Raw genomic sequence first — 24,881 nt, forward strand, 5'->3', positions numbered from 1 at the left:
TTTTCCCTTCAGTGAATGAACTGACGACTGCGGGGCAGAAAAATCCACGATCGATCCACCCGAAACCGCTATCTACCAATATAGCAACAAACCACATCGATACAGCAATCACAATCACACGCCGAATTGGTCTTTGTTGTCATAAAAATAACTTTGCGCCGCATCAACTAAACATATCGACAACAGAAAGCGACGACACATGGTACTGAGCAGGATAAACGGCTCGGAAGAGCTGTTTGTGGGAGGGTAAACCTTTCCTTTTGTCTCTCTCTCTCTCTCTCTCTCTCTCTCTCTCTCTCTCTCACTATGTGTGTGTGTGTTTGGAATTCACAGACTGACGTTCTCGGCCTCGACAGCATCTTCGGCGTCACACGCCCCCGCGTCATCACCGAGCACAAAATCACCCACGTCCTCTCCGTCATCAAATACTCGCTCGACAGCCTCCAAAATGAAGCCTACCGATCCCTGCAGCACATGTCCATCGACATTGACGACATGGACGACCAGGATATCCTGGTGCATCTGCCCAAGATGGTGAGGTTTATCCAGCGGGGGTTATACGGACACGACTACACCGAGGAGAAGCAGCAAGAACAACAAGAACAACAACAGCAACAAGAAGAAGAAGAAGAGGCGGCAAAGGGGGCGGTGCTGGTTCACTGCGCCATGGGGAAATCCAGGTCTGTCACGGCCATAGTGGCGTATTTGCTATGGAAACATCCACATCGGTTTGGGCTTGGGAAGGGGGCGGTTGATGCCAAGGAGGCGGTCGCAAAGGCGGTGCAGTGGGTGAGGGGGACGCGGCCGATTGCTGAGCCGAACGAGGGGTTTATGGAGCAGTTGGAGCTGTGGGTTGAGATGGGGTGTCCGGCCGGGAGTGATGATGCGGTGGAGAAGGAGGTCAAGTATCAGAGGTGGTTGTATAAGAAGGAAGTGGAGACGGCCGCGGCGGTGGGGAGGGCGCCGGATTGGATCCGGTTTGAGGACGAGGAGGCTGAAAAGGAGCAACAGAAACAAGACGAAGAGGGAGGAGGGGGGGGGGCGTTTGAGTTGAGGTGTAAGAAGTGTCGGAGGAGGCTGGCGACGGAGCCGTTTGTTGTGCCGCATCAGGGCAGGGGGAATAAGGCCAAGGAGGATTGCCCGCACTACTTTGTGGAGGCCTTGTCATGGATGAGGGATACACTTGAGCTGGGGGAACTGGAAGGGAGGCTCAACTGCCCGCATCCAAAGTGCGGGTCATCAGTGGGGAGGTATTCCTGGAGGGGTTTCAAGTGCAGCTGCGGGGATTGGGTAGCCCCGGCCTTTTCCCTGCAGCAGAGCAAGGTTGACAAGGTCGCCGTGATGGGCGCAGGGAAGAATGGCACGGCCGGAGCGAACGAGATAGCGAGCCGGATGGCTGCGCTGGGAATACGGATGCCTCCGGGGCAGAGGGCAGAGAACCTTTGAGAATCTCCTCTGATCTAGTTACCTCCCACCAGGTCAAGGCACACCGCCAAGCACACCATCGCATCACAAAATCCGCGGTTCGGATGATCCGAGGGATATGTTGCAATTTTGGTAGTGCGAGACGGCATGCACGGGTGGCAGATGAACAAACACACATGCACACAGACACACACACACACACATTGTCCGACCCGTGGGTAAGTGCACCAGCTGAGTCTATTGTGACGGTAGACGATATCTGTTTCAGTAGACGAGCATTTGCCGTGGGGGGAACGAGGCACTGGTGTAACCGAGTTCATTGTGGAAGAGGGTGCAGTGGTGATGTGGAAGAAAGGGGTTGATATCATGTAGGGGGTTGCATTTGATGGTCTGTGTTGACCACCTTGCATGTGCTGTTTCCTCTGGTTCTTCTCACTCGGGATAGGAGCGGAGCGGCACTCCAGAAATATTGAACCAGTCTGTTTGATTTTCGCAGTATAGCCTTCACAGCCTTGGTTCTAGGCAGATGGCTAACTTTGCGGCTCTGCTGCTCATGATGGAGATGCCAAGCCTGGTTTGGTAAAGCAGGGTCATGGTTTTTATGTCATGGCGTCGTCACTTGTAAGCCGCTCACATTGCATGATCATGGTCTCCATGCTTCTTGTTGCTTGTCTGCATCATCTCCAGAATCGAGTCAGCTCGTCGTATGTTTGCCTTATGCACACCACCGCTCACCACGCAACGGTCATCCGATCTCAGTCAGAATGGTTGCTGACGGAAAACAAGTGCTGGCTTCCCGCGCCGGGTAGGCGGGTTCACGGTTCAACATGTCAGCCCAGATCACGTTTCCTCCCGAGCATGTCGCCATTTTGATTGAGTGAACCTTACCGGTCCGAGGCTTCCACACTTGTTGTCTCATATGCATGACAACTCGGATCTTTCTTGGTTTCTATGACGACTTCTTGTTCTTTTGGCTCCCGCCGATCACCCATCACCCATTCACCTCGGTACCCGTCCCACCCGTTCATCCTCTTTCATGATAATACCCTAGAACAAAAGGAAAAGGGGTGGGTGAGACTGATCATAGCCGTTGCGGTTTGAGGTGCGTGGAAAAAAAAAAAAAAAAAAAGTCGTTGATACCACCTGATCATATTAGAATATGACAAGTCACATTTTGGCAACGGAGATGCAAGATATTGTGTGATGTGAGAGGGGGAGGTGGGCAGAGAGCAAGGTTTGATGAAATCGATCGAGGGTAAGCACTAGGCTGCTTCAAGACCAGAAGCCATGAACCAGCTGATGACTTGGGTTGCCGGCAGCAGTAGCAGCAGCAGAGATAATGTAAGAAGCAGATATTTCCATCTCTACAGAGTGGAATATATGTGATGTATGTACCTGCCTAGACAAGGAGTTTGGGTTCTAGAATTCATCAAGATCCCTGACCTTTATCCCCCCCGGCCCCCCCTCCCTGCGCGCCCTTGGATAAAGTCGTTAGTTTTGGGGCTTTGTATCACCACACCATCACCACTTCCTCCCTCTTCATGCACAGTTCTTCAGTTTCACACATACCTAGAATCAGCCAAGAGACCGGCCCGGGATTTGTTTTGTTGAATGCGACGGCAACACACAATCAGCTTTCGGATAGATAGCTAGCACGGCACGAGATTAAACAAAAAGAAAAGAGGTACATACGTTGGGATTTGGTGAGTAAGTACCAACCTACCTTGGGCCAGGGTCAGCGTAAGACGGTGGTTGTATAAGCCGTTTTATATGGGGCAAAAAGCACGCTAGGTAGCAGCCTCTCTCATCGATCAGTGAGGAAAATGAAGCTCCTCGGTCCGGGTTTCTGGTTAATAGGTTAGATGATCCCTTGAAAATGCTCATTTTCGAGCTTCCCTACCACTGACCGAGCAACTCTCACAAGATGGTCTCTTGCATTCCCCCTCCCCCCCAAAAAAAAAAAACACTCCCCAGATGCAGGTGAAGGTCGTCTTTCTTGGCGTAGGATTTCCAATACATGTCATGTTGTACTCCCACATCCACCCCCCGGTCCGTTTATCGCGGCGTCATGCCGTTGGTCCTGCACGCTGCACAAAATATATGAGAGGAAAAATGTCGCTTCTGCCTTCCTACTTGCTGCACCGAACGGAAGGATGTTCCGCTCCCGTGGTCCTCCATGCCTCAAACCTCCCGCCCCGTCGTCGATCGTACCCCCCGCCCTCTCCCCAGTTCGACGCAGTTTTGATCCTGTGCTTCTCTGACTAGGTAGGTAGATCAACAACCGTCTGACATGGCATTAATACCTAACCTACTAGTGATCCTCCTCCAGCTCGGGTATGCCTTGGGAGGGAGCCATGTAGGAGCAATGCGACGATTCATACCCTTTCAACCGACCAGTGATAACCACCTTCTTCCCACCCCAGTCTCCACCGTCCACAAGGCCCCGCGATCGCCCCAGGCAAGGTGACGGCACAGCCCGTTTAGCTAGCTCTTTTTTCTTTGTGTGGAACCGAATGCTACTGTCGTAGGATCTGTGGTGATGATGGAGGGAAGGAAGAAGAAGCAGGCCAACGGCGCAGCAGCTACTTGACTCAGCAAAGAGAAACCCCACGTCCAAGGAAATATGAAAAAGGCGGAGGGGCACGGCAAAGTATACTATTTGCATATAAGCAGGGGGAAAACAAAATCAGAGAAGACTGGGGGATCGCCAACAGGGTTACCCAAAACTCGGCAGAAACCATCAATTCTCCCCAGGATGGCCCCCAACAAGAATGCCAGTCAGTCAGTGCCTGAACCTTTTCGTTCCTGTCGTTGTTGCTCTCGTCTCGGTCCCCAAGAGGCCTGCGAGAGAAGCACCTCGCATTCGGCCCCTACGCGATGGTGTAAAAAGGGCTGAACCGCTCGCACAAGTGCCATGGGACAGGGTATTCGGTATATATGTATGTTGCGTGGTTCGTGGTTCGAGAAAAACGTCTCGATTTTATCCGTGTAACCCTAACCCATCAACTCTCTGCATGCTCCTCGCTGTTGGCACCCCCCCTACTTTCTACTCGCCCTGTGCAGCAAACCCTGGCATTCTTTTGCCTGCCCTATCCTGCCCTATCCTGCCCTACGAAGAAGGAGGGCTGCATTAGCTCACACACCCCACCTGCTTGGATGGCTGCACGACCCAAAAACGGTGTGCGGGATATGAGTTGCAGCAGCAACAACTGCCAACAACAGTTAGGCAAAACGGTGGTGGCCTCTCTCTTTTGCTGCGCCGCAGGGCACTCGGTTCGGTAACCTTTTTCTTCTCTCAAAACCCCTGCTTGCCCCCCTCCTCTTTGCCGAGTGGGAATTGTTACCCTTCTGGGAACCACGTCTCTGAGTGGTCCAGGAGTGCGAACTTGAACCCATCATCCAGCACCGTTTTCTCCGCGCAACAATGAACCAAGATTTGTGGTTGTGGTTGAGGTGGGTATCGTCGGCCCTGAAGATACACAGACACCTACATGTGTAGGACAATGATCATCTTTTGCATATTCGCCGTCGGAGATTGCAGCGGACCAAGCAGCAATATCAAGGCAAGTTCTTGGGCACCGAAGGGAAATAGTTTGGATCGCGCAGTCTTTCTCGGTTCCGTTTGGCGATCTCGGCTTGCCTCTTCTTGAACAGCCGCTGTTGGAAAAAGGTGCTGCAGAAAACTTGGTCAGCACCCGGCCCTGTTTCGCCCAGAAAAGGTTCACGGAAGCAAAGCATGGAGGGAAACTGACGGTTTGAGTTCAAACACGCGAGGCTCTTCCTCCTCGGCTGGTGAAACTGATGTCTCCTCTTTTTTCTGCAAGACCGTTAGCACAGGCACACGACACGACACCGCCAGCGGGAGGAGGGAGGAGGAGGCGGGAGAGTCGGCGGATCTAACCGTTGCTGCCGCCTTGTCCTTGTCCTTGTCATCTGTCTTTTTGCTGTCATCCTTCTCGTCCTTGTCGTCCTTCTTCTCTGCCTTTTCCGTCTTCTTCTTCTGTTTCTCTTCGTACTCCTTCTTCACCCGCTCAATCTCGTCTTCCAGCTCCTTCTTCTTGCGCGCTTCGATGGCGGCATGGTCGATCTTGGGGGTGCAGAAGCCTGTGTCTTTGAGATGAGAAGGACAGACGTAGAACCAGTCTTTGTTGTCCGATGTGATCAGGACACTGGAGCTGGGCTTGTAGCAAATCTCGCATGACTTAGCCGAGGTCTCGGCAACCTTGCGGTGTGTGTACTCGTTTGAAAACGCCATCTTCGGGCATTCGAGACAGAGAGAGAGAAAGAGAGAGTTGTTTGTTGATGTCGTGATTCCAAATAATGCTGAGCTGTCGACGCGACAAGCCCCAGGCAAGGCGGCCGCGGGGTAGCTTCCTCCAGCCTAAGCCTTAAAAACACTGTGTTTACACAGTACGCGGCACTGTGTTTTCGAAATGTTGTCTGCCCCTGATCAGACGGACGTCTTCATGAGAGATTGTCTATGTTGTTGTATGGACTCGGGTCTATCTTCATGAAGCAAACGAATCTCAGGGCCAGCCAAGTATCCAACCATTAATCCTCATCCATGCCCTCCCCATCCAAGTCATTCTCATCATCATCATCATCCTCGCCGCCTTCTGCATCTTCATCATCGTCTTCCTCTTCACTCGATGTCCCACTTCCTTCGCTTTCACCCTCACTCCCAGGATCATAATCCTCTTCGTCTTCATCTTCTTCATCCTGTAACCGCTGCTCTGCCTCCCACTGTGCCTTTTCCAGCTCTGTCATGCCCGCAGTCTGCGCATTCTCGGCCTTCCCTTCCCCGGTTCCATTAGCATCATCCTCCCCACCAGTGGTTTTATTATTCTCGGCCAGCTCCCTCTTGGCCTTGCGCTTTTCAGCCATGCTCTTATCCGCCAGACCGTGCCGTTGCACGTAATTGGCATTGATCCCCTCAAAGTCCTCCTTGTCCAGCATGCCAAACTCAATCTCCTTCTCCACATTGCCTGACTCGTCCACGTCGAGCTCAACCACAATGTTGAACGTCCTCGCCAGCACCGAAGTGAAGCTCAACGCCACGATCCTATCCAGTGGCAAGAACACAATCGGCTTCTTGAACCCCCACAGTATCCCCGTCGGCAAGAAGAACAGGTACCCATCTTTGCTCCCCCTGAAGGCCTTGACGTGCACCGCCTTTTCCGTGGGGCGATGGGCTTGCCTCGTTACCGAGTGGAAAAGTTTTGGGTCCGACGCAACAATGCTGCAAGAGTGGTTCCCTGCGGATTTGAGAGAAGTTGCCAGCGCCCAGTGGAACAGTGTACTGTAACTGTCCGACACGGCTTCTGCCGTCTTGGCGGAGGCGCCCCCGATCGAGCCTGGCTTTGGAGCTGCCCCGGGGACAGTGAAGACGAACGGTTCGAGAGCGGTTGGACTCGTTGGCGCAGCACCCGCGGCGGGTTTGGCCGTTCGAGTAGGAAGGTAGCTGTTGCGGGGGAGGACGACGTAGTTGTGTTGAACTGTGGACTTTTCGGGGACTGGGAGATAGAAGATGTGCTCTGTACGGCGGTGAAAATCACAAAAATCAGTAATTGCCCAGCAAAGACAGACCGAGGACAGAGAACGCAACGTACCAATCTCCTTCCATGGGTACACGATCCCCTGCACAGGCGTAGAGCTGCCGGACACCCTTGCGTACAAAAAGTTCTTGGTGAAGCACACATCGTACTTTTTGCGCTGTGGCGCCGATGCGGAAATATCCTTGACCTCGAGCAGCACCTGTTCTGAGGTAGCTGCGTCAAGACTTACACCTCCTCCCGCCGTACTCCCGTTCGACTGTGTCTGTTGCGACGGCTGTACTTGTGCGATATCGACCCGTCTTCGTTTGGCGGCCGGGCCGTCGTCGTCTTGTGTAGAGCCATGGTCGGAGGCCGTGGCAATGCGCTCGTATACAAAGCTGGCGATCTCGTTGAACAGTCCGACACGCGCTGGAGTGTCTGGTATTTTGCTCGTCAGTATTCTCCCTGGACCGACATCACGGGGTGCACGACATGGCATACCGGCGGCTTCCTGGATGCCCGCGAAGATGTCTGGTCGCGTTTGGAAGACTGATTGGAGAGTCTCAACATTGAGCTTTGCCGGCATGGCGGGCAATTGGTAGTGTTTCGAGATGTGGGAGATGTCAAATTACATGTGGTTGTCTATGTGTGTTTGGAAAATGGTTGCCAGGTTGCCAGGTTGCCAGGTTGCCTTATCGTGCGTTTGGAGTCTCGAGTTTTCGTGTCTTGGACGCGTTAATTGACTTGGTTCTCCCATAATTTAGGCGCCAACATCATGTGACGTCAGTTACAAGTTCCCTAACCCTCTCTCTTTTCCATAGCCAAAACAAAAAACAATATGTCACAACCGTGCTTGGATTGTCCAAGGTACCTATCAATTGTACCGGGGCAAAGTCCTTTTCTCTATTTTGACTCTCTAACTCTATCTTACTCTCCCCGTTCCTGTGATTAAACTCAACCCTGGTTACTGACCTTGCACAGCACCACTAACCACCGTCACTTTTTCCTTGCCATTTCCAGGATCAATCACCAATGTCTCCTTCGGCCCCGTGCTGACCGTCATCGCCGGCTTCATGGCCGCCGCATCTGTCGGGGAGGACCGGTCGCCTCTTCCCTTCTTCCCGCGCCGTCTTAAAGTCGGGCTCACTGTTGGGATACCGCCCTGACCCAAGACAGGTTTTCCCGTCACATGCACTTTCTTGTCCTCGTCCGTCCACGTCTCGAAATCAAACGATGTCCAATCCTCGGTGCCAATTGTCGGCATCGATTCCATGGAAATGGGAGTGGTGGTCCAATCCCAGTCTGTGCCGGTCAAGTCGGACTCGATGCTGACTAGGGAGGTGGAGAGGCTGTCTGTCCAGGACCAAGAATCATCCGTCGTCCAAGACCACGAATCATCTGTGGTGGTGGAGCTTTCCCAGGAGATATCTGAGGTGCTGCTGGCGGTGTCCCAAATCATGGTGGTGGTTGTTCCCCAAGGTTCCTCGGTCCAGGGGTCGTAGCTGCTGGTGGAAGTGGGGACAGCCGAGTAGGCGCCAGTAGAGTACGAGGTGCATTTCGAGGCTGAATACGAGGAAGAAGAGCTCGAGGCTGGTGTCATCACCCAGCTTTCTGAGGAGGTTGAGGAGAGCTCCCCATGTTTCGAGTCGTCGTCGGCCGAAGAGGGCGCGTCGGACCCCTCTTCACAATCGCCATGAAACTGGCCGATGCCATGGGTCGATATGATGTTGGTGCCGCAGTTTTGGTATTGAGCAAAGTAGATCTTGTGCTCCTTCTGTCGGAAAAGAGCTTTGAGCTGCGTCAGAGGTTGTCAAGTCTCGGATGGAATGAGGCAGACGTACCGTATACCGACCGCAGGAACGTATCTCCAAGAATGTAAAACTGATCCCAGGAAGGGACAACGCCCAGGAGACAGATGGTTTCCTCGTTGTCACCAAACACACCTGGTTCAAGCTGGAAAATAAAGTCTTTGTAGGGCACACGGATGGTTTGGTTCCCAAAGCCGAAATCAACGCTCCCCTCGGCATGGAGGTGGGAACAATCGACAATGGTACCGTATGTTGCATTGTCCACGGCGTCTGGGAAGAACCTTTTGATGTTTTCGAATACATGGTTTGGCACGTAAGTGAGGGTGGTGCCTGTATCGGGGAGAAAGCGTTCTTCGAAGCTGTGTTCGGTCACAGGCATGGACAGGCACGACCCGGGTTGGGTGACGCCGATGTAGGTGAGGTTGATCCAGTACCGGTAGTAACCATCCTCTTCCTGGTTGAGCTGGCTTGCCATCTCAACGCCGTGGAGGGGCCCTCTGAATTTGGCCATGTCGATACCGCCAAAGACAATCTCGCCTAGAGTGACACAATCGAACTGTTAGAATGCCGGCAACGAAAGACATGTGATGATGAAATGAGAAACCTACCATTTTCATCATCTACGCTTCCAAGCGAGAAGCTGAAATCCTTGTCTCGAATCAAATTCTGTGAATACATGGCATCGATTATGCCGCTGTAGTTTTGGTTGTATCCCTCTCCATATGCCACTCCAAAAATGCCCGAGATCATGCCCGACGACCACGTCGCCACTCCAAACTGAACCGGCTGCCTGAGCGAGAACATTTCGTCGTCATAGTACTCGGATGGATCTGTCTGGCTCGTCAGTGCCTGTGATAGCGGACAGTGAAAAACGACCGGCTGGATGAGGTCTCGCTCACCGTTGAAGCTGATGGCATCCTTGTAGAATTCAATGTGCGTTTCCCCGCTGCCGTACGTGATGTACTTGGATGGGAAGGTCCTGTTCATGCTGATCACAGTTTCCGACTGCTGTGGCAGATACATGCCCAGTGACCGGCAGAGCTTCTCGTAGGATGGATTCCAACCAACCATGGTGCAGTGTGGACTGACCCATGTTTCGGAAGAACCAGTATCGAAGTCGAGGGTCACGGCCTGAGCAGGCTCTCCAATCCACACTGCCTTGCTTGTTAGCATGTGCCATATCCTCTCACGAAGGCCGGACTCACTCTTGATGCCATAGGCCATCTCCTTGAATATGCTGGTCAGGTTGGCCTGGGCAAGTGTAGCTGCAGGCGGGGCGGAGGATGTTGTGCTTGTGCTGTAGTAGTCGGAGGTATATTGCGCCGGAAGGCGCTGTGCATGAGGGAACCCACGGCTTGATCTGGACTGCTGTTGACTGGGGCTTCGTTTTCTCATCGGCAAGCGAACAATGCCATTTTCGGCATCCTTGGAACGTTTAGCTCCAGACGCCGGGTCCGCCTTTGCAGCAGCGGTTGATGTTGCGGACACGAGAAGGCACAGCAGGATGCTCCAGCCTTGGGGGAAGTGCATGATGAGACGGGAGATGCACAGAATGTGCGCGACAGCTGCAGAGAAGCAGGTGAATGGAGAAGCTGCTGTACTGGCAGGATGTTGTGTTCCGTGGTGAGGAGCAATGGCTGCCAGTCAAGTGCCATGATCTATCATATATATGTAACAGCCGTCAGGACTCAGAAGGCGCCTGAACAAGTTTGATCATCTCGATCTTGACCTACCCGACGCTAGATTGGGCGCGGCTTGCACGTTTCAACCAAAAGGGTTGTGTAGCTTCAGCTTCAGCACAGCATCTAGGTATCGGTATCACCATGCTGCCGACAAGTTCCGTGGGGAACCCGAGAGGTGCTTGTGTTAGTAACGGCCCAACAGACGATCGAAACTGTCATAGCAATCAGCCCACTTGCCGTCTGGGAGACTGCAGCCACAGGATCTGTGACTCGAGGCTCGGTGGTGACAAGTCAAACAATGACGCTGTCGTGATAGTTCAAGCTACCCGCAGATCCCCTTGGCAGCACGCAATCGGCCGTTTGGTATTGAAATAGAGGAGATGAGCCAAGCACCTATTTTGCAAGCGGCAACCGACTCAATGCCAACCCAGCATGTTGCTTCACGTGCTTGATGACCATGTTAGGTATGAGCTCAGCACGGAACTCTTGTATGCCTAGGACGAGTGTTAGTGCGGGGGTCGATCTCTGTTTTGGTTGTTCATTGCAATACTACCCTGGTGTATGCCATATAACAAGGCATTGAGCAAATGCTTATGAGGTGTGCCTTGACCCAGTTGGGTTTATTCAAATAGGTAACGGCGGTTGTTGGTCCGCCTGGACTATTATGGATTGTTTAGGTATCCCGTCCGTCTGCAGAGCCAAGTGCCAGCCAAGTCGGGACATAGTTGTATTTCTAGGAACACAAGACCTTGTCATGAAGAGGACACCCGATATAGAAGGGTACAAGCGAGATCATCCACTCAGCGCTAGCTGAGCACCCTACTTATAGCTTTTAGTTCATATTTTCGTACGGTGCTCAAATCAACAAGCTTGGGTTGATCATCCACGCGCCGCTGATAAAGGTCCATGCGTAAACCACGAACAGGGAACTGTTTTTGTTCAGTCAACATGATAAGCAAGAGCTTCTTTAAGAAATGAAATTGACATTTACCGGTGGTGAGATATGAAGTGTATGTGGATAGCTAGTGTCGCAAGTCATGACTACTGGCAATTCGAACGCCGTACCCCGTATCCATTATTTCAGAATCATATTTGCCTCAATAAAGCTGCTGGATGTTCTGAGCTCGTTGAATATCTCCCGAAGTCAACTGGCATCTGAAGTCGCTGTGAATACAAGCGTAGGTGCATGAATCAGAAGGCTCGAAACATGCTGAAGGAAAGTGACTATCGTGAGGACGACAAATAAGATCTGGGCTGGGAGTAATAGATGAGAGGCGTTTTCGAGTATAAATATCAGACAAGTATCCCCTTATGATATGATCTCGACACCTCTCAAGTCAGTCAATGCCTGTATCGGTCCTACAACGCCGCTTGCGACGACAAGGCTGCGGCTCAAGTCTCATGGTGGAGGACTGTCTAGGCAGCTTTCGCAGTTGTCGGGACTGAAAAAGCGGTTGGTCAGCGGTTTGTCAACATGAGATGACCAGCTGAGAGCTTCTATCATGAGTGTCAAGAACGACCATCTTCACGACCCCACGGCTTTGCATCTGCAGCTTCCCGTGAGACAAATGCAAACATTTAGCTGTGACGTCATGGTAGGACGAGCTCAATATCGCGACGAATGCAATGGGGAGGAGCAAAGTGGATGAGAGGCCGCCGTCCCCGTTAACCCCTTTTCCTGTCGGAGCTGGATGCCGAGCAACATGAGTAGGTGTCGCAACTGAGATTCCGGGATTTCCAAACGAAGACGACATGGTGACATGATGGCTAGCCGCGCGGGAGAAAATGACCAAACATTTCCAGTAACTCGCGTAATCCATGTTTGGGAATGTCTGGATACCTAGAGATGAGGTCGTGTCCAGGCCGCAGCGGGCTCCTTGTTGGGCACCTTGAGGGTTGAGTCGGAACTCGGAACTCCACAAAACGTCCAGAACCCACAGAATCCACAGAACTGCATCACCTCCCGCCAACTCCCGCCCAGCCCGCAGCCCAGACGACGTAGCGTAACCCTCGCGCCGGCGCCATTGGATATCTGAAGCTCAACTGCGTTTCTTCCAACAGCCATGGCGCCACTCTGCTTGCGTGGTCTCTCGCCTGCGTCTCTTCAGTGCCCTCTTGGCCACCCCCCTCTCATGCGGCCCAAGAGATGGATATCTTAGACAAGCGCTTGCCATCTCTCCAGACAATGAAACTATGAACCCCTCCGCCAAGCAATTTGTTGTCTGCTCCACAATGTCATCTCGCCCCTCCTCCGCCATCCCCCCCTTTACCCCCTCGCCAAGGGCATCGATTCATCGCGTGATTTCCATTTCTCTCCAAACAACACCCGCCTGCAATAATGGAAGGTGGAGGTTAACCAGCTGAGGCCTCCGCAGCGAGCAAGAACAAGACACGGGTCTCGTTCGGATATGCGGCACATACCGCTGAATGGAGCCCCGGTGGGGATGACCCCCCCCCTCTCTTGGGTCAGGTAGGGTAGCTAGGAAACAAGCATAAATACCTTCCCGCTCTTGCCACTCTTCCAGAACTTCCATCTCAACATCTCCAACCTCCAAACCAACTCACCAAGTCAACACTCTTCACCAACATAACAAGCACACATCAGACACCATGTCTTTCCATCTCTCTGCCCAGGACATCCGCGTCGATGACGGCCACATCCTCCGTGCCCGTCTCGACAACGGCGAGGGCGAGTGGGTTGACGCTGAGCTCGACCTCAACACCGTCCTTGGCAACAACGACGGTAGGTCCCATCCTGTCTCCCGGCCATGTAGCTTGCCTTTTATCAGTTGCTGACGGTTTGTCTCCGCAGGCCTCTTTGAATGGGAGGGTGGTGACTTCGCCGCCAGCGCCGAGGGTATCACCTTCCAGCTGGAGGGTGACGAGAACGTTCCCATTCTCCGTGCCGGTCTCACCAACATGAACGGCGATGTCAACTGGCATGACGTCAACCTTGCCGAGCGCATCACCAACAACGGCGGCCAGTTCGAGCTCCGTAAGTTACTGCTTTGCTCTCTGCTCGCTCCAGGTCGACCATCTTGCTAACCAATGATGCTCTGGACAGAGTAAGCGCGAGAGCCGTGTGACAGATGGACTTCCACTAGGATGGTGTAGGGACATGGGATACATGATGGACTCATGTAAAACCGAGATCTTGAGTAGTGTTAGCCATGCGCAATCAAACAAGTAAAATTCCAAACTTGGGGTGATCCTTTGTTGTGTTGTTTGGTACTGGGTTTGATTGTGATAAGGTATCTGACTTCTGTAAACATCTCTTGACGGGATGTGTAGTCCCCGAGTCCAAGACTTTGAATACAAGTTGCCGTACCCACCCAGGAAAGGTTTCAGGTGGTATTGTACATGCAGGTCCTCATTCTTACATCCCGTTCTTCCTCGGGCTCCAAACTCAACCCTTGGTGAACTCCCTCGACAGCTCAATGGCCATCTTGATGATCATCCCATTGCTCTCCCGAACCTTGATCAACATGTCGTAGAACAAGGCGTGAACCCCCTCGGGCGTGCCCGTGATTCTGACTTTGTGGGCGGCACGAACCTCGAGAAACTCCCTCTCCTCGGTGATCGACAACCAGGAACACCCAAGCGCCTCGTCGGTGATCAAAGGTCTGGCCCAGGCAAGCCCGCGCTTCCGCATCTCCTCCCTCTTGGCTTGATTCTCCATCGGGCGACAGATCTCGTAGTAGACCTCGATGACGGGGGAGTCATGGGCGACGGCGACCACCATGAGGTTCAGCTGAAGCCCCTCGAAACCGCTGTAATCCTGGACGTCGGGGGTGTTGATCGTGAGGACTTTGGCGAGGTAGTTGTAGACTGTGCCGGCGGGCTTGTAGGGGTTGGGGTACATCTTGACGATCCAGTCGTAGGCATCGGGGGCGAACTGGGTCTTGGGATCGTGGTGGATCCTGAGCATTTTGGTCGCACCTGTCAGGTCGCTGGTGTGGAGATAATTCTCGACGCGGGGCTTGTCGTTGGCCCAGTCGGAGGCGCGGTAGGCTTTGGAGAGGTTGAAGGGAGGGGGCTGGGAGTGGTTGTGACTGGTGTTGACACAACGATAATCGACTGGGAGGGAAGAGAACGACGGTTAGCTGAGTTCTTGAGGGAAAGGTAAAGGAGAATGAGTACCTATCTCGCAAGGGGTCAACAACGACTTATTGCTGACATTCTCGTGGCAACCCATGATGATCGAATTGGGGATGGTGATCGACTTGAGAGAGTCAGGAAGAGTAATAGCTTGATCGCTCAGGAGAAAAAGCAGGCTTCTGCGAGTGAGAAAGGAGTCTGCGCGGAACAAGGGGAAAGGTCTGATCAAGAAGACCGATTTGGCGGTTGCTCTCTATTTCACCAGTGTCAAGCAAGAACTGTAGTGACAGGGGAAAGCTAGGATTGGTCCAAACTCCTAGCAGGGCACAAACGCTGCCTAGATTGCGAGGGTAGGTAGGTAACTGTCGGGTTCATGCCACCCTTAGGAGCCCTAAAATGCACCAAAATATCGTTGGCAATAGAACTTTGCTGTCTACTATATGAATTTCTCTTTCCTCGAAAATCATATGGCATCAAGTGCGATGGCAAGGCAAGCAACGAAATGAGCTCGGGGCCAACAAACCTGAAGCGGGCCTGCTTTGGATGATTTGCCTGAATCTGTGTAGACAAAAGGGGCTTCTTGCCCAGCTAGCGTTTGAAGCTGTACACTCCAGTACCTCTCCGGCAATTCTAGACCTCCATTGACACCTCCTTGCTTGATCGAGACCCCAGGGCTGGAAGATGGGCATTCGACACCCGGCTCAATCACTGCCTCCACAACCTGGACTCCGCTACCATGCACACCCTTTGGAATAACAACAAGCTCCACCACCCGCGTTCCAGAAGGCATCACCATTCGCAGTCTCCCTCGGCAGAGATGCAGGTTGCGCCTCTCAAATTTCCTTGCGGTGATCATAGTACATTTTGTATTCCTCGCAAATAGGGCTGTTCTCGTCACGGGTCTGTGTTCTGCATTCAAAGGAGAAACCAGCGCTTCGCAGCTCTCGAACAAATGTCTTGCTGTCACCTTCCTTCTCATCCTGAGTTCAAAACGTCAGCCCTGAGCGCAACCAAACCGAAGAAAACCATCGTAGACTTACAAGGACGGGCGAACGCATTCCAAACTTCGTAGCAGAGACCGCTGTAGGTCACCGTCTTGGGGTCCCGCTGGAAAAAGATTGAGTAGAAGTAGTCGAAGGCGACTTTGGCGCTCTCGACGAACTTTTTTGTTGGACTGGTCGGGCTCCAGTGTCCCATTCAGAGTGGCGCCGAGAAAGATCCTGGCCATCGACTCGAACGCTGTGGTGCTGATGTGTGGGCTCGCATCTCTCCACCATTGGTGTCGTCTGAGCACGCGGGTTTGAGGGCCTGACAAGCAGATAAGAGAGCAAGGAGATCTGTTGCGAGGATCGGATGCATCTTGGCGACTCTTTGTTGTTGTCGAAATAGCGAAGGTACAAAGTGATACTTTCATATGGACTTCCAGTTAGACACCAATGATGTTCAGTTGAATACTTCGGAAACAGAGGTTTGAGGATGATTGGACTGGCTTGATTCTCTACCCCTCTGGCTATCTAAACACAATTCCCAGGTGATCATCGATCTTTTCGGTATGTGTGACAGCTCAGGATTACCTCCACTTTGTGCCTTACAATTCAGCTACAGGCCGCCATGCAAATCCACACCAGATATCGATGTAGTATTCCGCATCTTGTACATGTCCAACAATGCCTAAGGATGGCAGATCTTGATCTCGGCCCTGAGGACCGAGCCATCCTTGGCAGCAATCCTTGCAGTGAAACTGCCTCCCACCTCCCGGTGCTCCTCAACTGCCATCTCGATCTCTGCCAGATAAAGTCGCTTGCCTTTGTGGTTTGCCTTTGAACCAACAGGTGGTTGTGTACATTCCCGCTTAGGGGGAGGGGATCGTCGAGCATCGAAGTGTCAGGCGCCGGCCTCTTTTTCCCGGTGGCGGGAGCTTGAAAGATGGGAGCCGTGAAGGGATTGGGCATTGACGTTTTACTCTCAAGACCTTGGCGTCAGTCATGGTACATTTTGTACTCCTCGGACCATCCTGTTTTGTCCAGCTTGAACGCGCCCTCTACAGCCAGATCCCCGAATGAAATGGGGAGCTTAGCGCCCGCCTAGACGAATGTTAACCGGATTGCTCACGAAGGCTGCGGTGCAACAAAGGTGACATACACTCCCAGTAGATGATCTTCCAGACCTCCAGTAAAACCATTCATATGAAAGTCTGTCTGGTACGGTCGGAGTAGGCTTGGTATTGTAGAGAGCTCGTCGCGTACGGTCTTGGCGGCTACAGTGTAGAGCCGAAGCTGCTGCTGTGGATCAAGTCCAAACCTATGAACGGTTGTTTGAAAAGCAGATGTCAATAGGGGGTTTGTTATTGATGGTGTGCCTTTCTTCTTGTCTAGTCCCCAAAGCAGACGACGATCGTCCGTTTGAAATTGCTCGTTCCTCGGCATCACTTGAGAACAGTTCCCCTTTGAGAATCTGGGCTGCTCCAGAAATTCATTTGATTGATCCCAACGCAAATGGCAGCCCACCAAACTCACAACTACGACTATCTTTTACGCGTTCCCATTTCAGACGATATCTCTTACTGAAAACTACGGAGCATGTATCTCAGGCTACCTAGAGTCAGCCCCATGCTACATCGATATCAGACGAAGCGGTGTGCGATATCGCCATCAGTTACATTGGCACTGCTTGTTTTCCCTTTACCTGTTCGAACATCTCGTGATAGCGGGGCTCTAGGTCTAACGAGGACTAGCTGTCCGTCATAACCCCAGCCATGGTTTCATCACCGCAACCTGACGCTGACGGACATCGGTGGGGCTTCTGATAGCAGCATTGATAAGGCTGTACCTCACGGAGTTTCTGAAAGAAGGTATCATCCCATCATGAAGCCACACTAGCTATCAGCAAATTCTGGCTAGTAACTAACCAGGGATGCCTCCCTTTTTTTCGCGATGCTTACATGCAGCAACCGCATGTACATGGCGATCTTACCATGCCCGGCCTTTCAAGGGGGGTACGGACACCTTATAAGAGCCCTCGCTCTCCCTCGTTCCTGGTGAAAATGGTACTTCTTCAGCATCTTGCTATTGGGACGCCAAAGAATTCAAGTTTACCAGTCCAACACTATAATGGGCCAGCTTAGCGCCTCTACTGTGAGCTCGGGGTTGAGGTCACACGACAAATGGTTTCGCCATAACGTCTCAGACAGGTATTGGTGGTACGTCAGGGCCACGCCAAATTCCACGTTCTGTGCCTACTGAGCTGTCGTATGTGTTGGCTAACTAGCAAAAGGTCCAGGAAAATTGGTTCCCATCTCATGCTGCTACTCACCAAAGCGGGATACACCCTCGATGCTCAAGCTGAGGCATTGTCTTTTCTCTACCACACCGTCGCCCCTCGCCTTGGCCCAAAACCAACATCGCCAATCCCAGAGTGGCAAAGCTTTATGACTGACGACTTCACCCCAATCGAGTACAGTTGGAAGTGGGGACGAGGAGACAACCCGCCAGAGATCCGATACAGCATCGAGGCTATCCCACCTATTACAAACAACCCATCTGACCCTTTAAATCAAGCAGCGACCTACGCCCTCCTATCACAGCTCCAGTCAACAACACCCGAGCTCGACCTCTCTCTGTTCCACCATTTTGTCACATGCTTTTTTGGCCCCCAAAGCCCTGTCCTGACCTCCACAAAAGCCACGCACCAGCAATCGTCTCTCTTTCTAGCCTTCGAACTGTCACGGAAAACTAGCCAAGATTCAACCAAGTGCTATTTTGTCCCTGTATCAACCCCGTCGAACAGCGCAGCCGAGCAAATTTCTTCGGCGATCAGGTCCTCCAGTTACCACTCCCATCTCCCCGCCATCGATGAACTCGAACAATTCTTTCGGCAAGACCAAGACGGCCGAACCATCAAGCCAATCATGCTTGGCATCGACTGTGTCGACGCCTCCGAATCCCGTCTTAAGATCTATGCTCGGTCCACGAGGACTTCGTTCGAGTTTGTGAGGCGAGTCATGTCCCTCGGGGGCCGACGCCGGGGAATGGAGAAGGAAGAGGGGCAATTGAAAGAGCTTTGGTGCCGGGTCTTGGGCCTGCCAAAAGATATGAACACGGAGGAAGAGTTGCCTTTTCGTGATCACCCTACCGCCGGTACCCTCTTCTACTTTGATGTTGGGCCAAAGGAGGCGGTGCCAGATGTGAAAGTTTATATACCCGTGAGGCACTACTCAAAGAGCGATCGGCAGATTGTGAGTGGACTGACCAGCTTCATGGAAAAAAATGGGAGCAGAAGGTTCGTGGACTGTTACAAGGAGGCGATAGAGGGACTAGCTACCGAAGAGGGGATCGATGTAGGGACGGGAGTGCACACATATGTTACTGCGGCGTATAAAAAGGGTGGGCTGGCTGTGACAAGTTACTTTAACCCACAGATGTATCACGGGGCAAGGTGGGCTTGATGTCAGCCTGGTTAATACCTCGTTATTCGAGCTTTTTTTTTTTTTTTGTTCTTCACCTTTTCTCAGGCATAGACTTCGCAGAGCAAGGCTTTATAGGAGGATAGAGTTATCCTTTCAAACAATCTGAGACAGACGGCAATCAGACATGGCCCCTTGTAAGTACTTTTTTTTTCAATATTCCAGCCCGAGTTCTGTTGTCTTCGACCAACAGCCTGCTCATCTAACTCCTAATAGTGACGTCTTCCATAACCTGGTATCTACTGAACTCCTTAGAGCAGTGAAGCCACCGCGCATCCTCACCTCCCAACGTTTTCCCGTTCCCGAAAATCACAAATCCTTCACCAACACCTTGAACCACAAGTCCTCCACCAGCGCCCTATTCTCCCCATCCATCTTGGCCAGCTCCTCATGCGGAAACTCCCTCCTCTCCTCCGTCACCGCGTACCCTCTCCTCACGTACCAATCAATCAGTTCCTTCCTTGTCCAGATAACCGTCATCTCCATCTTCTCCGCCCCGTGGCTCTTCGCATACTGCTCTGCGTTGGCCAGCACCTGCCTCCCTATCCCCCCGGCCTGAAGAGTGGGGTCGACGGCGAACATGCCGAAATACCCGATTTTCCGAGACGGCTTGAGAAGCACCTCGCAGCAGCCCACGAGGGCGTTTCCGAGGGTTGGGGAGAAGGCCATGATGACTGCACTGTGGGGGGTGTTGATCTTTTCGACGATGCCGGCGACGTTGATACGCGTGCCGACTAGGAGGTCGGCCTCAGTTGTCCAGCCTTTGCGACTTGTCTCGCCGCGGTAGGCGGATTGGACGAGAGGCTGGAGGAGGGGCGCATCTTCTGGGGTGGCGAGGCGGAAGGTGAGGGCTGCTTGGGACATTTTGGAAACAACGGAAGGGTTTGGTGGTGGGGGTGGCGTTTCTGGAGGACGGATTTGTGGAGGGAGTTGAGATGGGTTGCGGAAGGAGAGGAAGTGCTGGAAGAACCCTTGAACAGTTTAATTTGCGTGCTGATGTCTTCGAAGGGCGTAGTTATCAATGTCAAATTTTTTTTTTTGTCATATGAGCGAGGTAGTTGTTGCCAGTTGGTTGAAAAGTGAATGGATGAGTCAGGGTGGGAATCTTCCGAGGCTCCGCCGACCGACTTGACCGACATTGGAATAGAGGCATCTGGTCAAAACAAGAATCACCTGATGAAGTACCACACGATGTCTTGCTGCTACCCAGACCGCTTGGCTGATCTGTTTATGTTTACACTGTCCAACAGAGTACCGAGGTCAAAAAAAACATTGGAAAAGGGGTTCAGGGGTAAGCAAGGGTTAGGGTCTATGTGGGCTTTTCCGGTATCGGAGGTTGTCGGTGGCAACCAGGTCTTGTCAGTCAAGTATCACGATGAGCAAAAGCAGATCCTTCGCTTTGATAGACTCAGTTAGAAACGGCAAAATCAAAAGGTGAAAAAGTAAACAATGATGCAATGAAATTGGTTGCGGCACATTGGGGAGTTTGACGGCCTCCACTCAAGTCTGCCCCTCTTCCTCGGACTTATAAGGCGGATCTTCCTGGTACAGGTGGTACTTGTACCGACTGCCCTCATGATCATCTCTTAACCCATTTTGGCCCTTCCCATAAATCTTCTCCCTAGCCGTCACCGGTTCCTCACTCGGATCAGGCGGCTCAGGATAGACCCCCCTCCTCCTCAGCTCGGGAATTAACAAGTCCACCACCTCTTCAAATGTCCCCGGTGTGGTCACATACCCAATGTTAAACCCGTCCACATCAGCCTCCTTGACCCACCGTTCCAGCTCATCCGCAACCGTCTGCGGGCTTCCCACGCTGACCGGACCAAGCCCGCCGATTGCCGCGTGTTCAGCCACCAACCTCGGCGTCCATCTAGGGTGTTCCGTGCTGGCCGTGGTGAAGTTATCGAGAATGCTCGTGACCTTGTGTGCCTCGACACTATCCTCCTTGCTTATCTCCTTGTCAAGCGGTAGCTTTGACAGGTCAATTCCTGTCCAGCCGCTCACCAGCACCAGACCTCCAATGGTGGAAGCATACTTCTTGAGTTCTTTCAACTTCTCTTGGGCGAGCTCATCTGTATCGGCAACAATGGGCGTGAAGGTGGCGAATACCTTGATGGATCTCGGATCACGGCCCTTCTGGGCGGCCAAGGCGCGGATGGCGTCGATCTTTGGCCTTAAGACTGAGGGTGAGTGACCAGAGACAAAGATGGCTTCCGCGTGGGTGGCGGCAAAGTCGGAGCCTGCCGAGGAGGTGCCCGCTTGGAAGAGGAAGGGAGTGCGTTGAGGAGAGGGGTCAACGATATGCTTCGCGTCGAGAGAGAAATATTTGCCTTTGTGGTTGATGGTGCGCACTTGGGCCGGGTCGACGTAGCTGTCGTTGTCTGGGTCTGGGGAGAGGGCGGTGGGGGACCACGAAGATTCCCATAGCCTGTGGACAGTGTTAGTTTGGGCAAATTATCACGACCCTAAGACAAGACGTACTTGTAAAGAACGCGGAGATATTCATCTGCTTGACGGTAGCGTTCGTCGTGTTCAATAGGATTGTCGAGGCCAATGGCCTTAAAGGCGGACTTCTTCCAAGACGTCACTATATTCCAACCGATACGACCCTGTGTGAAGTGATCCAGAGTCGAAAAGCGTTTGGCTAGAAGATAAGGTGGCTCAAAACTGGTCGAGGCTGTGATGGCAAACGACAAATTCTTGGTCACTGCTGCCATGGCTGAGATGGGCTGGAAATCCTGTCAATGGATTGTTCACAATCCCATAAAAAAAAGAAATGGGAAAGACTGACAATTGTTGGGTCGGTTATTGGCCATTGTGCCGCTCGCCTGATGCAATTGTCAACGCTCCCTTCGTATGTGTCGTAGCCACCATATGTGTCGGCGAGGAACAGAGCGTTGACCCCTCCCCTCTCAAGAAGTTTGGCGAGTTCAATCCAGTAATCAAGCCTGCGCTTGGTTGCCGACTTGTCAACTGGATTCTGTTTTAGTTATCAGTACAGTGGTTCAAATCGCACAGTACATGCATAACAGGGGTTTATCGTCGCACCTTCCATTGTCCTGGAGACAGGTGCCCGACAGTGCTCATATCGAAAGCATTGATGAGGATGTGTTTCTTGCCGTTCACAAGCTCATGATGAGCCCTGTTGGGGGCTGGTGGTTGTTGGTTTGTGTTCGACATTCTAACTTGTGATTTGTGGAAGAGTGGAATATGAAGAAGAGTAGTCGCAGCTTGAACTAACATGAGAGTCGGAGAGTCAAGTGTTTATATATATAGGCATCCAATGAGTCCAGAATGTCTTGTACCAAACCAGGGCCATTTGCATGAGGTACAAGTCTTGCCGGTTCGCAGCAGGGAGGGGTTTATCTCCGAATTCATGTTGTAATTCACCGGCCGATGGTGTCATGCATTGTCCCGGCAAACTACAGCCACATTCCTACCAATGATGAACCATCAGAATGGCGTCGTATTACGGATTGAAGACAAATTCTTAGCCTCATGCACACCGCGATAGACCGGTCATCTCATCTTCAGCAATTACAAGGCCAGCAGAACCGAACAATCACCATGTCAGCCCAACTCCAGCATGAGACGTTTCAGTGGTGTTTTACTGTGGCAGACTGCAAAAAAACCAAAATGCTATGTTATGTGTGGAATAGCTTCAGAATAGATGGTATGCAAGACCATCTAATAAAGATGTAAAAAAAAACCAAAAAGATGTGCCCCCACGCGGGATTGAACCGCGGACCTCATCATGTCACAGAATGCTTACGAGTGATGCGCTCTACCACTGAGCTATACGGGCCTCTAGAACTCAGTTGATGGCAAGTTCAAATTTTCGGTTGATGACTCGACAAAGCTCACCACAAACTTCCCATTGTCAATGGCTATTCACAATCCCTTGTTGTCGCTCTTCAAGCTCGGTGTTTCCGCTGACGACGCCCGCTCCTCCACGAACTCCACTTTGGAGGTGCCAAACTCGCGCACAACCAACCAAGCCGGGAAGATGGCGATGGCCCACAGTCCAAAGTTAATGTAAACACCCCCAACCTCAGCAAAGACCACGAGCGAAGTGAGGCCGTAGCTGACAGCCTGCCACGCCGACTCAGTTCCCCGCAGAAGCGCGGCATAGCGGACCACCTCCGACTCATCTTTGGCCAAGTTGTGGATGATGAAGTACAGAAACATGTAGTTCAGCTGGAAGCCAACGGTCAAAAACACGAAAACACCGAAGCCCTCACCGAAGTTCCCGTCAACCCAGTCGAACGTTGGTCTGGTGACGCGATAGCGGGTGACAAGAACCGTCGCCCACGTCCACCAAGCGCCCTGCAGAACCACAATAACCCAGAAGCTGGTGCGAGCACGAGTCTTGAGAGCAATTCTTGTGCGATCAATCCAGGCCTATCATGATACGGCTGCTGTTAGCCTGATTGAACAAATTGAAGGTGGAACGAAGATGGGGCTTACACCGAGTATCCACCCCGAAACAACAGCAATGATGCCAGACAAGAACGATCCCAAAGCACGAGATCGGACAGAGAACCACACTGTTTCCTGTTAGTTCTTTTTCCTCGCTGTCGACTGTCAAGACCAAACTTACTAGCAAGATAGGTGAAGTAGACTGCCTCTGCAAAGACAGCCTGCCCGATGAACAACACCATCAAGAGAAACTTCTTGCCCAAGAACAGCCTCGCCGTCTCCTTGAGCTCGAAGAGAGGACCGCGCGTGATGGCCAGCTCCACCTTCTTGCCATCTGTTCTCTCGACCTTGTCCGGTGCATTGAGCAAAAATCCGAAGAGGGGACCAGTGCACTGCATTGCAATGAACACCAGGAAGACTGTGTATGACACTTTGCCAGCCTCGCTGTTCTTGGCATTGAGACCAAGGTTGATCGCACCGCCCAGAATCTGACCAGCCAGTCGATATGTCAGCCAGTAGCCGATAGCTTTGCCTCTATTCCAAGGCTCTGGATAAGCAATGGCAATAGCAGCCTCGGCCATCCAAAACACACCGGCCGAGATACCGCAGAGCGCAGCACCCAACAAGACGAGCCATTCGGTCCCGAAGCGGTTATTGGTATAAAGGCCCGCTGCATATGGCGCGTAACCGATCCTGCTCAGAGTCAGTCGTCAGAGTCCAACCGATAAAATCTCCGCCTTGCTATTCCCCAGGGCAACGCACGTTCCGAAAATAAGAGCACCCTTGATCCCGACGTAGTGCACCAAAGTACTGGAGAAGTAGCACGATACCACCATGAGACAGAAAGTCAGAGCATTGGCTGCATTGATGAGCTGTGGTGAGGCAGCGCCGCCGGCCCCAAGCGAGTTCATGGCGCCCCAAATTCCCGGTGCCGCCAGATTGCACAAACCCAAAACGGTCATGTTCCAAAAGGTGGAACGGTACCATTTGACCGGATGCAATTCAGATTTGGGAGGCTCGACTTCACCCTCATTGTGACGCGAGACGGTGTTGTCGTGGAAGGCCATTGTGCCTTGACTGTCTGGAAACAGACTTGCTGGAAGGCTCGGGGAGCAAAAACAGGAAATAGTAAGAGGTGATAACAAAAGATTCTTTCTGACATGGAAGTCTGGATGACACCTGGGCAGTTTTATCTTTGCGCAACAGTTGCACGCACCTCGGCACTCACATATCCAGTTCTTCAGGAAAGCAATTAGCGGGTGCTGTTCAGTCTCACTGAGGTAATCAGACCTCAGCGGTGAAAGGTAGGAGCTATAGCACCAGGAAGGAAGCCTTGGATCTTGAGCTGGGCCGGTCTCGGCTTGTCTTGCGAACAATGATCAATAAGCACGCAATGCTCCCGAGACGGCAAGGCAACCTCAACCCCCACACCCGGAAGCCTGGTAACTTG

At 52.4% G+C, this 24,881-nt stretch overlaps 11 protein-coding genes and 1 non-coding gene across 12 annotated transcripts; 4 read left to right on the top strand and 8 right to left on the bottom strand.

Annotated features, from left to right (window-relative positions):
* Positions 1–199: 199 nt before the first annotated feature.
* YVH1 (tyrosine protein phosphatase yvh1) lies at positions 200–2,691 on the top strand (the record flags this gene model as incomplete). Its single annotated transcript, XM_062947503.1, has 3 exons — positions 200–246; positions 357–2,046; positions 2,212–2,691. The coding sequence occupies 2 exons, from the start codon at positions 200–202 to the stop codon at positions 1,444–1,446; spliced, it is 1,137 nt and encodes a 378-aa protein (XP_062798439.1). The 3' UTR covers positions 1,447–2,046; positions 2,212–2,691.
* Positions 2,692–3,975: 1,284 nt separating this feature from the next.
* QC764_502390 (uncharacterized protein) lies at positions 3,976–5,717 on the bottom strand. The gene is made up of 3 exons (XM_062947502.1): positions 5,327–5,717; positions 5,178–5,242; positions 3,976–5,098 (listed from the first exon to the last, which is right to left on the bottom strand). The coding sequence occupies exons 1-3, from the start codon at positions 5,678–5,680 to the stop codon at positions 4,984–4,986; spliced, it is 534 nt and encodes a 177-aa protein (XP_062798440.1). The 5' UTR covers positions 5,681–5,717; the 3' UTR covers positions 3,976–4,983.
* A 148-nt stretch (positions 5,718–5,865) lies between these two features.
* Positions 5,866–7,545, bottom strand: QC764_502380 (uncharacterized protein; the record flags this gene model as incomplete). The annotated part of the gene is made up of 3 exons (XM_062947501.1): positions 5,866–6,959; positions 7,035–7,397; positions 7,461–7,545. 3 exons carry the CDS (start codon positions 7,543–7,545, stop codon positions 5,977–5,979), a joined length of 1,431 nt encoding a protein of 476 aa, XP_062798441.1. The 3' UTR covers positions 5,866–5,976.
* A 378-nt stretch (positions 7,546–7,923) lies between these two features.
* QC764_502370 (uncharacterized protein) lies at positions 7,924–11,918 on the bottom strand (the record flags this gene model as incomplete). The annotated part of the gene is made up of 4 exons (XM_062947500.1): positions 9,973–11,918; positions 9,376–9,921; positions 8,801–9,304; positions 7,924–8,747 (listed from the first exon to the last, which is right to left on the bottom strand). Exons 1-4 carry the CDS (start codon positions 10,295–10,297, stop codon positions 7,924–7,926), a joined length of 2,199 nt encoding a protein of 732 aa, XP_062798442.1. The 5' UTR covers positions 10,298–11,918.
* Positions 11,816–13,693, top strand: QC764_502360 (uncharacterized protein). Its single transcript, XM_062947499.1, has 3 exons — positions 11,816–13,192; positions 13,262–13,444; positions 13,514–13,693. The coding sequence occupies exons 1-3, from the start codon at positions 13,060–13,062 to the stop codon at positions 13,516–13,518; spliced, it is 321 nt and encodes a 106-aa protein (XP_062798443.1). The 5' UTR covers positions 11,816–13,059; the 3' UTR covers positions 13,519–13,693.
* A 162-nt stretch (positions 13,694–13,855) lies between these two features.
* Positions 13,856–14,644, bottom strand: QC764_502355 (uncharacterized protein; the record flags this gene model as incomplete). Its single annotated transcript, XM_062947498.1, has 2 exons — positions 13,856–14,526; positions 14,620–14,644. The coding sequence occupies 2 exons, from the start codon at positions 14,642–14,644 to the stop codon at positions 13,856–13,858; spliced, it is 696 nt and encodes a 231-aa protein (XP_062798444.1).
* Positions 14,645–15,380: 736 nt separating this feature from the next.
* Positions 15,381–15,957, bottom strand: QC764_0073160 (uncharacterized protein; the record flags this gene model as incomplete). The annotated part of the gene is made up of 2 exons (XM_062940672.1): positions 15,588–15,957; positions 15,381–15,514 (listed from the first exon to the last, which is right to left on the bottom strand). Exons 1-2 carry the CDS (start codon positions 15,742–15,744, stop codon positions 15,381–15,383), a joined length of 291 nt encoding a protein of 96 aa, XP_062798445.1. The 5' UTR covers positions 15,745–15,957.
* Positions 15,958–17,657: 1,700 nt separating this feature from the next.
* QC764_502350 (uncharacterized protein) lies at positions 17,658–18,991 on the top strand (the record flags this gene model as incomplete). The annotated part of the gene is made up of 2 exons (XM_062947497.1): positions 17,658–17,746; positions 17,821–18,991. 2 exons carry the CDS (start codon positions 17,658–17,660, stop codon positions 18,989–18,991), a joined length of 1,260 nt encoding a protein of 419 aa, XP_062798446.1.
* A 327-nt stretch (positions 18,992–19,318) lies between these two features.
* Positions 19,319–19,873, bottom strand: QC764_502340 (uncharacterized protein; the record flags this gene model as incomplete). The annotated part of the gene is made up of 1 exon (XM_062947496.1): positions 19,319–19,873. One exon carries the CDS (start codon positions 19,871–19,873, stop codon positions 19,319–19,321), a length of 555 nt encoding a protein of 184 aa, XP_062798447.1.
* A 636-nt stretch (positions 19,874–20,509) lies between these two features.
* Positions 20,510–22,341, bottom strand: QC764_502330 (uncharacterized protein; the record flags this gene model as incomplete). The annotated part of the gene is made up of 4 exons (XM_062947495.1): positions 22,061–22,341; positions 21,804–21,992; positions 21,494–21,741; positions 20,510–21,440 (listed from the first exon to the last, which is right to left on the bottom strand). The coding sequence occupies exons 1-4, from the start codon at positions 22,253–22,255 to the stop codon at positions 20,510–20,512; spliced, it is 1,563 nt and encodes a 520-aa protein (XP_062798448.1). The 5' UTR covers positions 22,256–22,341.
* Positions 22,342–22,732: 391 nt separating this feature from the next.
* Positions 22,733–22,817, top strand: QC764_0073200. Its single transcript has one exon. It is a non-coding gene; the product is annotated as a tRNA-Thr (tRNA).
* An 80-nt stretch (positions 22,818–22,897) lies between these two features.
* QC764_502320 (uncharacterized protein) lies at positions 22,898–24,746 on the bottom strand. Its single transcript, XM_062947494.1, has 4 exons — positions 24,194–24,746; positions 23,613–24,124; positions 23,480–23,559; positions 22,898–23,413 (listed from the first exon to the last, which is right to left on the bottom strand). The coding sequence occupies exons 1-4, from the start codon at positions 24,496–24,498 to the stop codon at positions 22,904–22,906; spliced, it is 1,407 nt and encodes a 468-aa protein (XP_062798449.1). The 5' UTR covers positions 24,499–24,746; the 3' UTR covers positions 22,898–22,903.
* Between the last annotated feature and the right edge of the window lie 135 nt (positions 24,747–24,881).

The sequence above is a fragment of the Podospora pseudoanserina genome, chromosome 5 (assembly GCF_035222485.1).
Source record: "Podospora pseudoanserina strain CBS 124.78 chromosome 5, whole genome shotgun sequence".
NCBI classification, from domain to species: domain Eukaryota; kingdom Fungi; phylum Ascomycota; class Sordariomycetes; order Sordariales; family Podosporaceae; genus Podospora; species Podospora pseudoanserina.

Excerpts from the sequence above, each read along its gene's own strand:
- QC764_502320 (XM_062947494.1), bottom strand. The coding sequence starts at position 24,498 with ATGGCCTTCCACGACAACACCGTCTCGCGTCACAATGAGGGTGAAGTC. Across the intron at positions 24,125-24,193 it reads GGTGCTCTTATTTTCGGAAC|GATCGGTTACGCGCCATATG; the intron begins GTGCGTTGCCCT and ends GACTCTGAGCAG. Across the intron at positions 23,414-23,479 it reads TTTCGGGGTGGATACTCGGT|GCCTGGATTGATCGCACAAG; the intron begins GTAAGCCCCATC and ends GTATCATGATAG.
- QC764_502360 (XM_062947499.1), top strand. The coding sequence starts at position 13,060 with ATGTCTTTCCATCTCTCTGCCCAGGACATCCGCGTCGATGACGGCCAC. Across the intron at positions 13,193-13,261 it reads CGTCCTTGGCAACAACGACG|GCCTCTTTGAATGGGAGGGT; the intron begins GTAGGTCCCATC and ends TTGTCTCCGCAG.
- QC764_502390 (XM_062947502.1), bottom strand. The coding sequence starts at position 5,680 with ATGGCGTTTTCAAACGAGTACACACACCGCAAGGTTGCCGAGACCTCG. Across the intron at positions 5,243-5,326 it reads AGGACAAGGCGGCAGCAACG|AAAAAAGAGGAGACATCAGT; the intron begins GTTAGATCCGCC and ends ACGGTCTTGCAG. Across the intron at positions 5,099-5,177 it reads CGCGTGTTTGAACTCAAACC|CACCTTTTTCCAACAGCGGC; the intron begins GTCAGTTTCCCT and ends AGTTTTCTGCAG.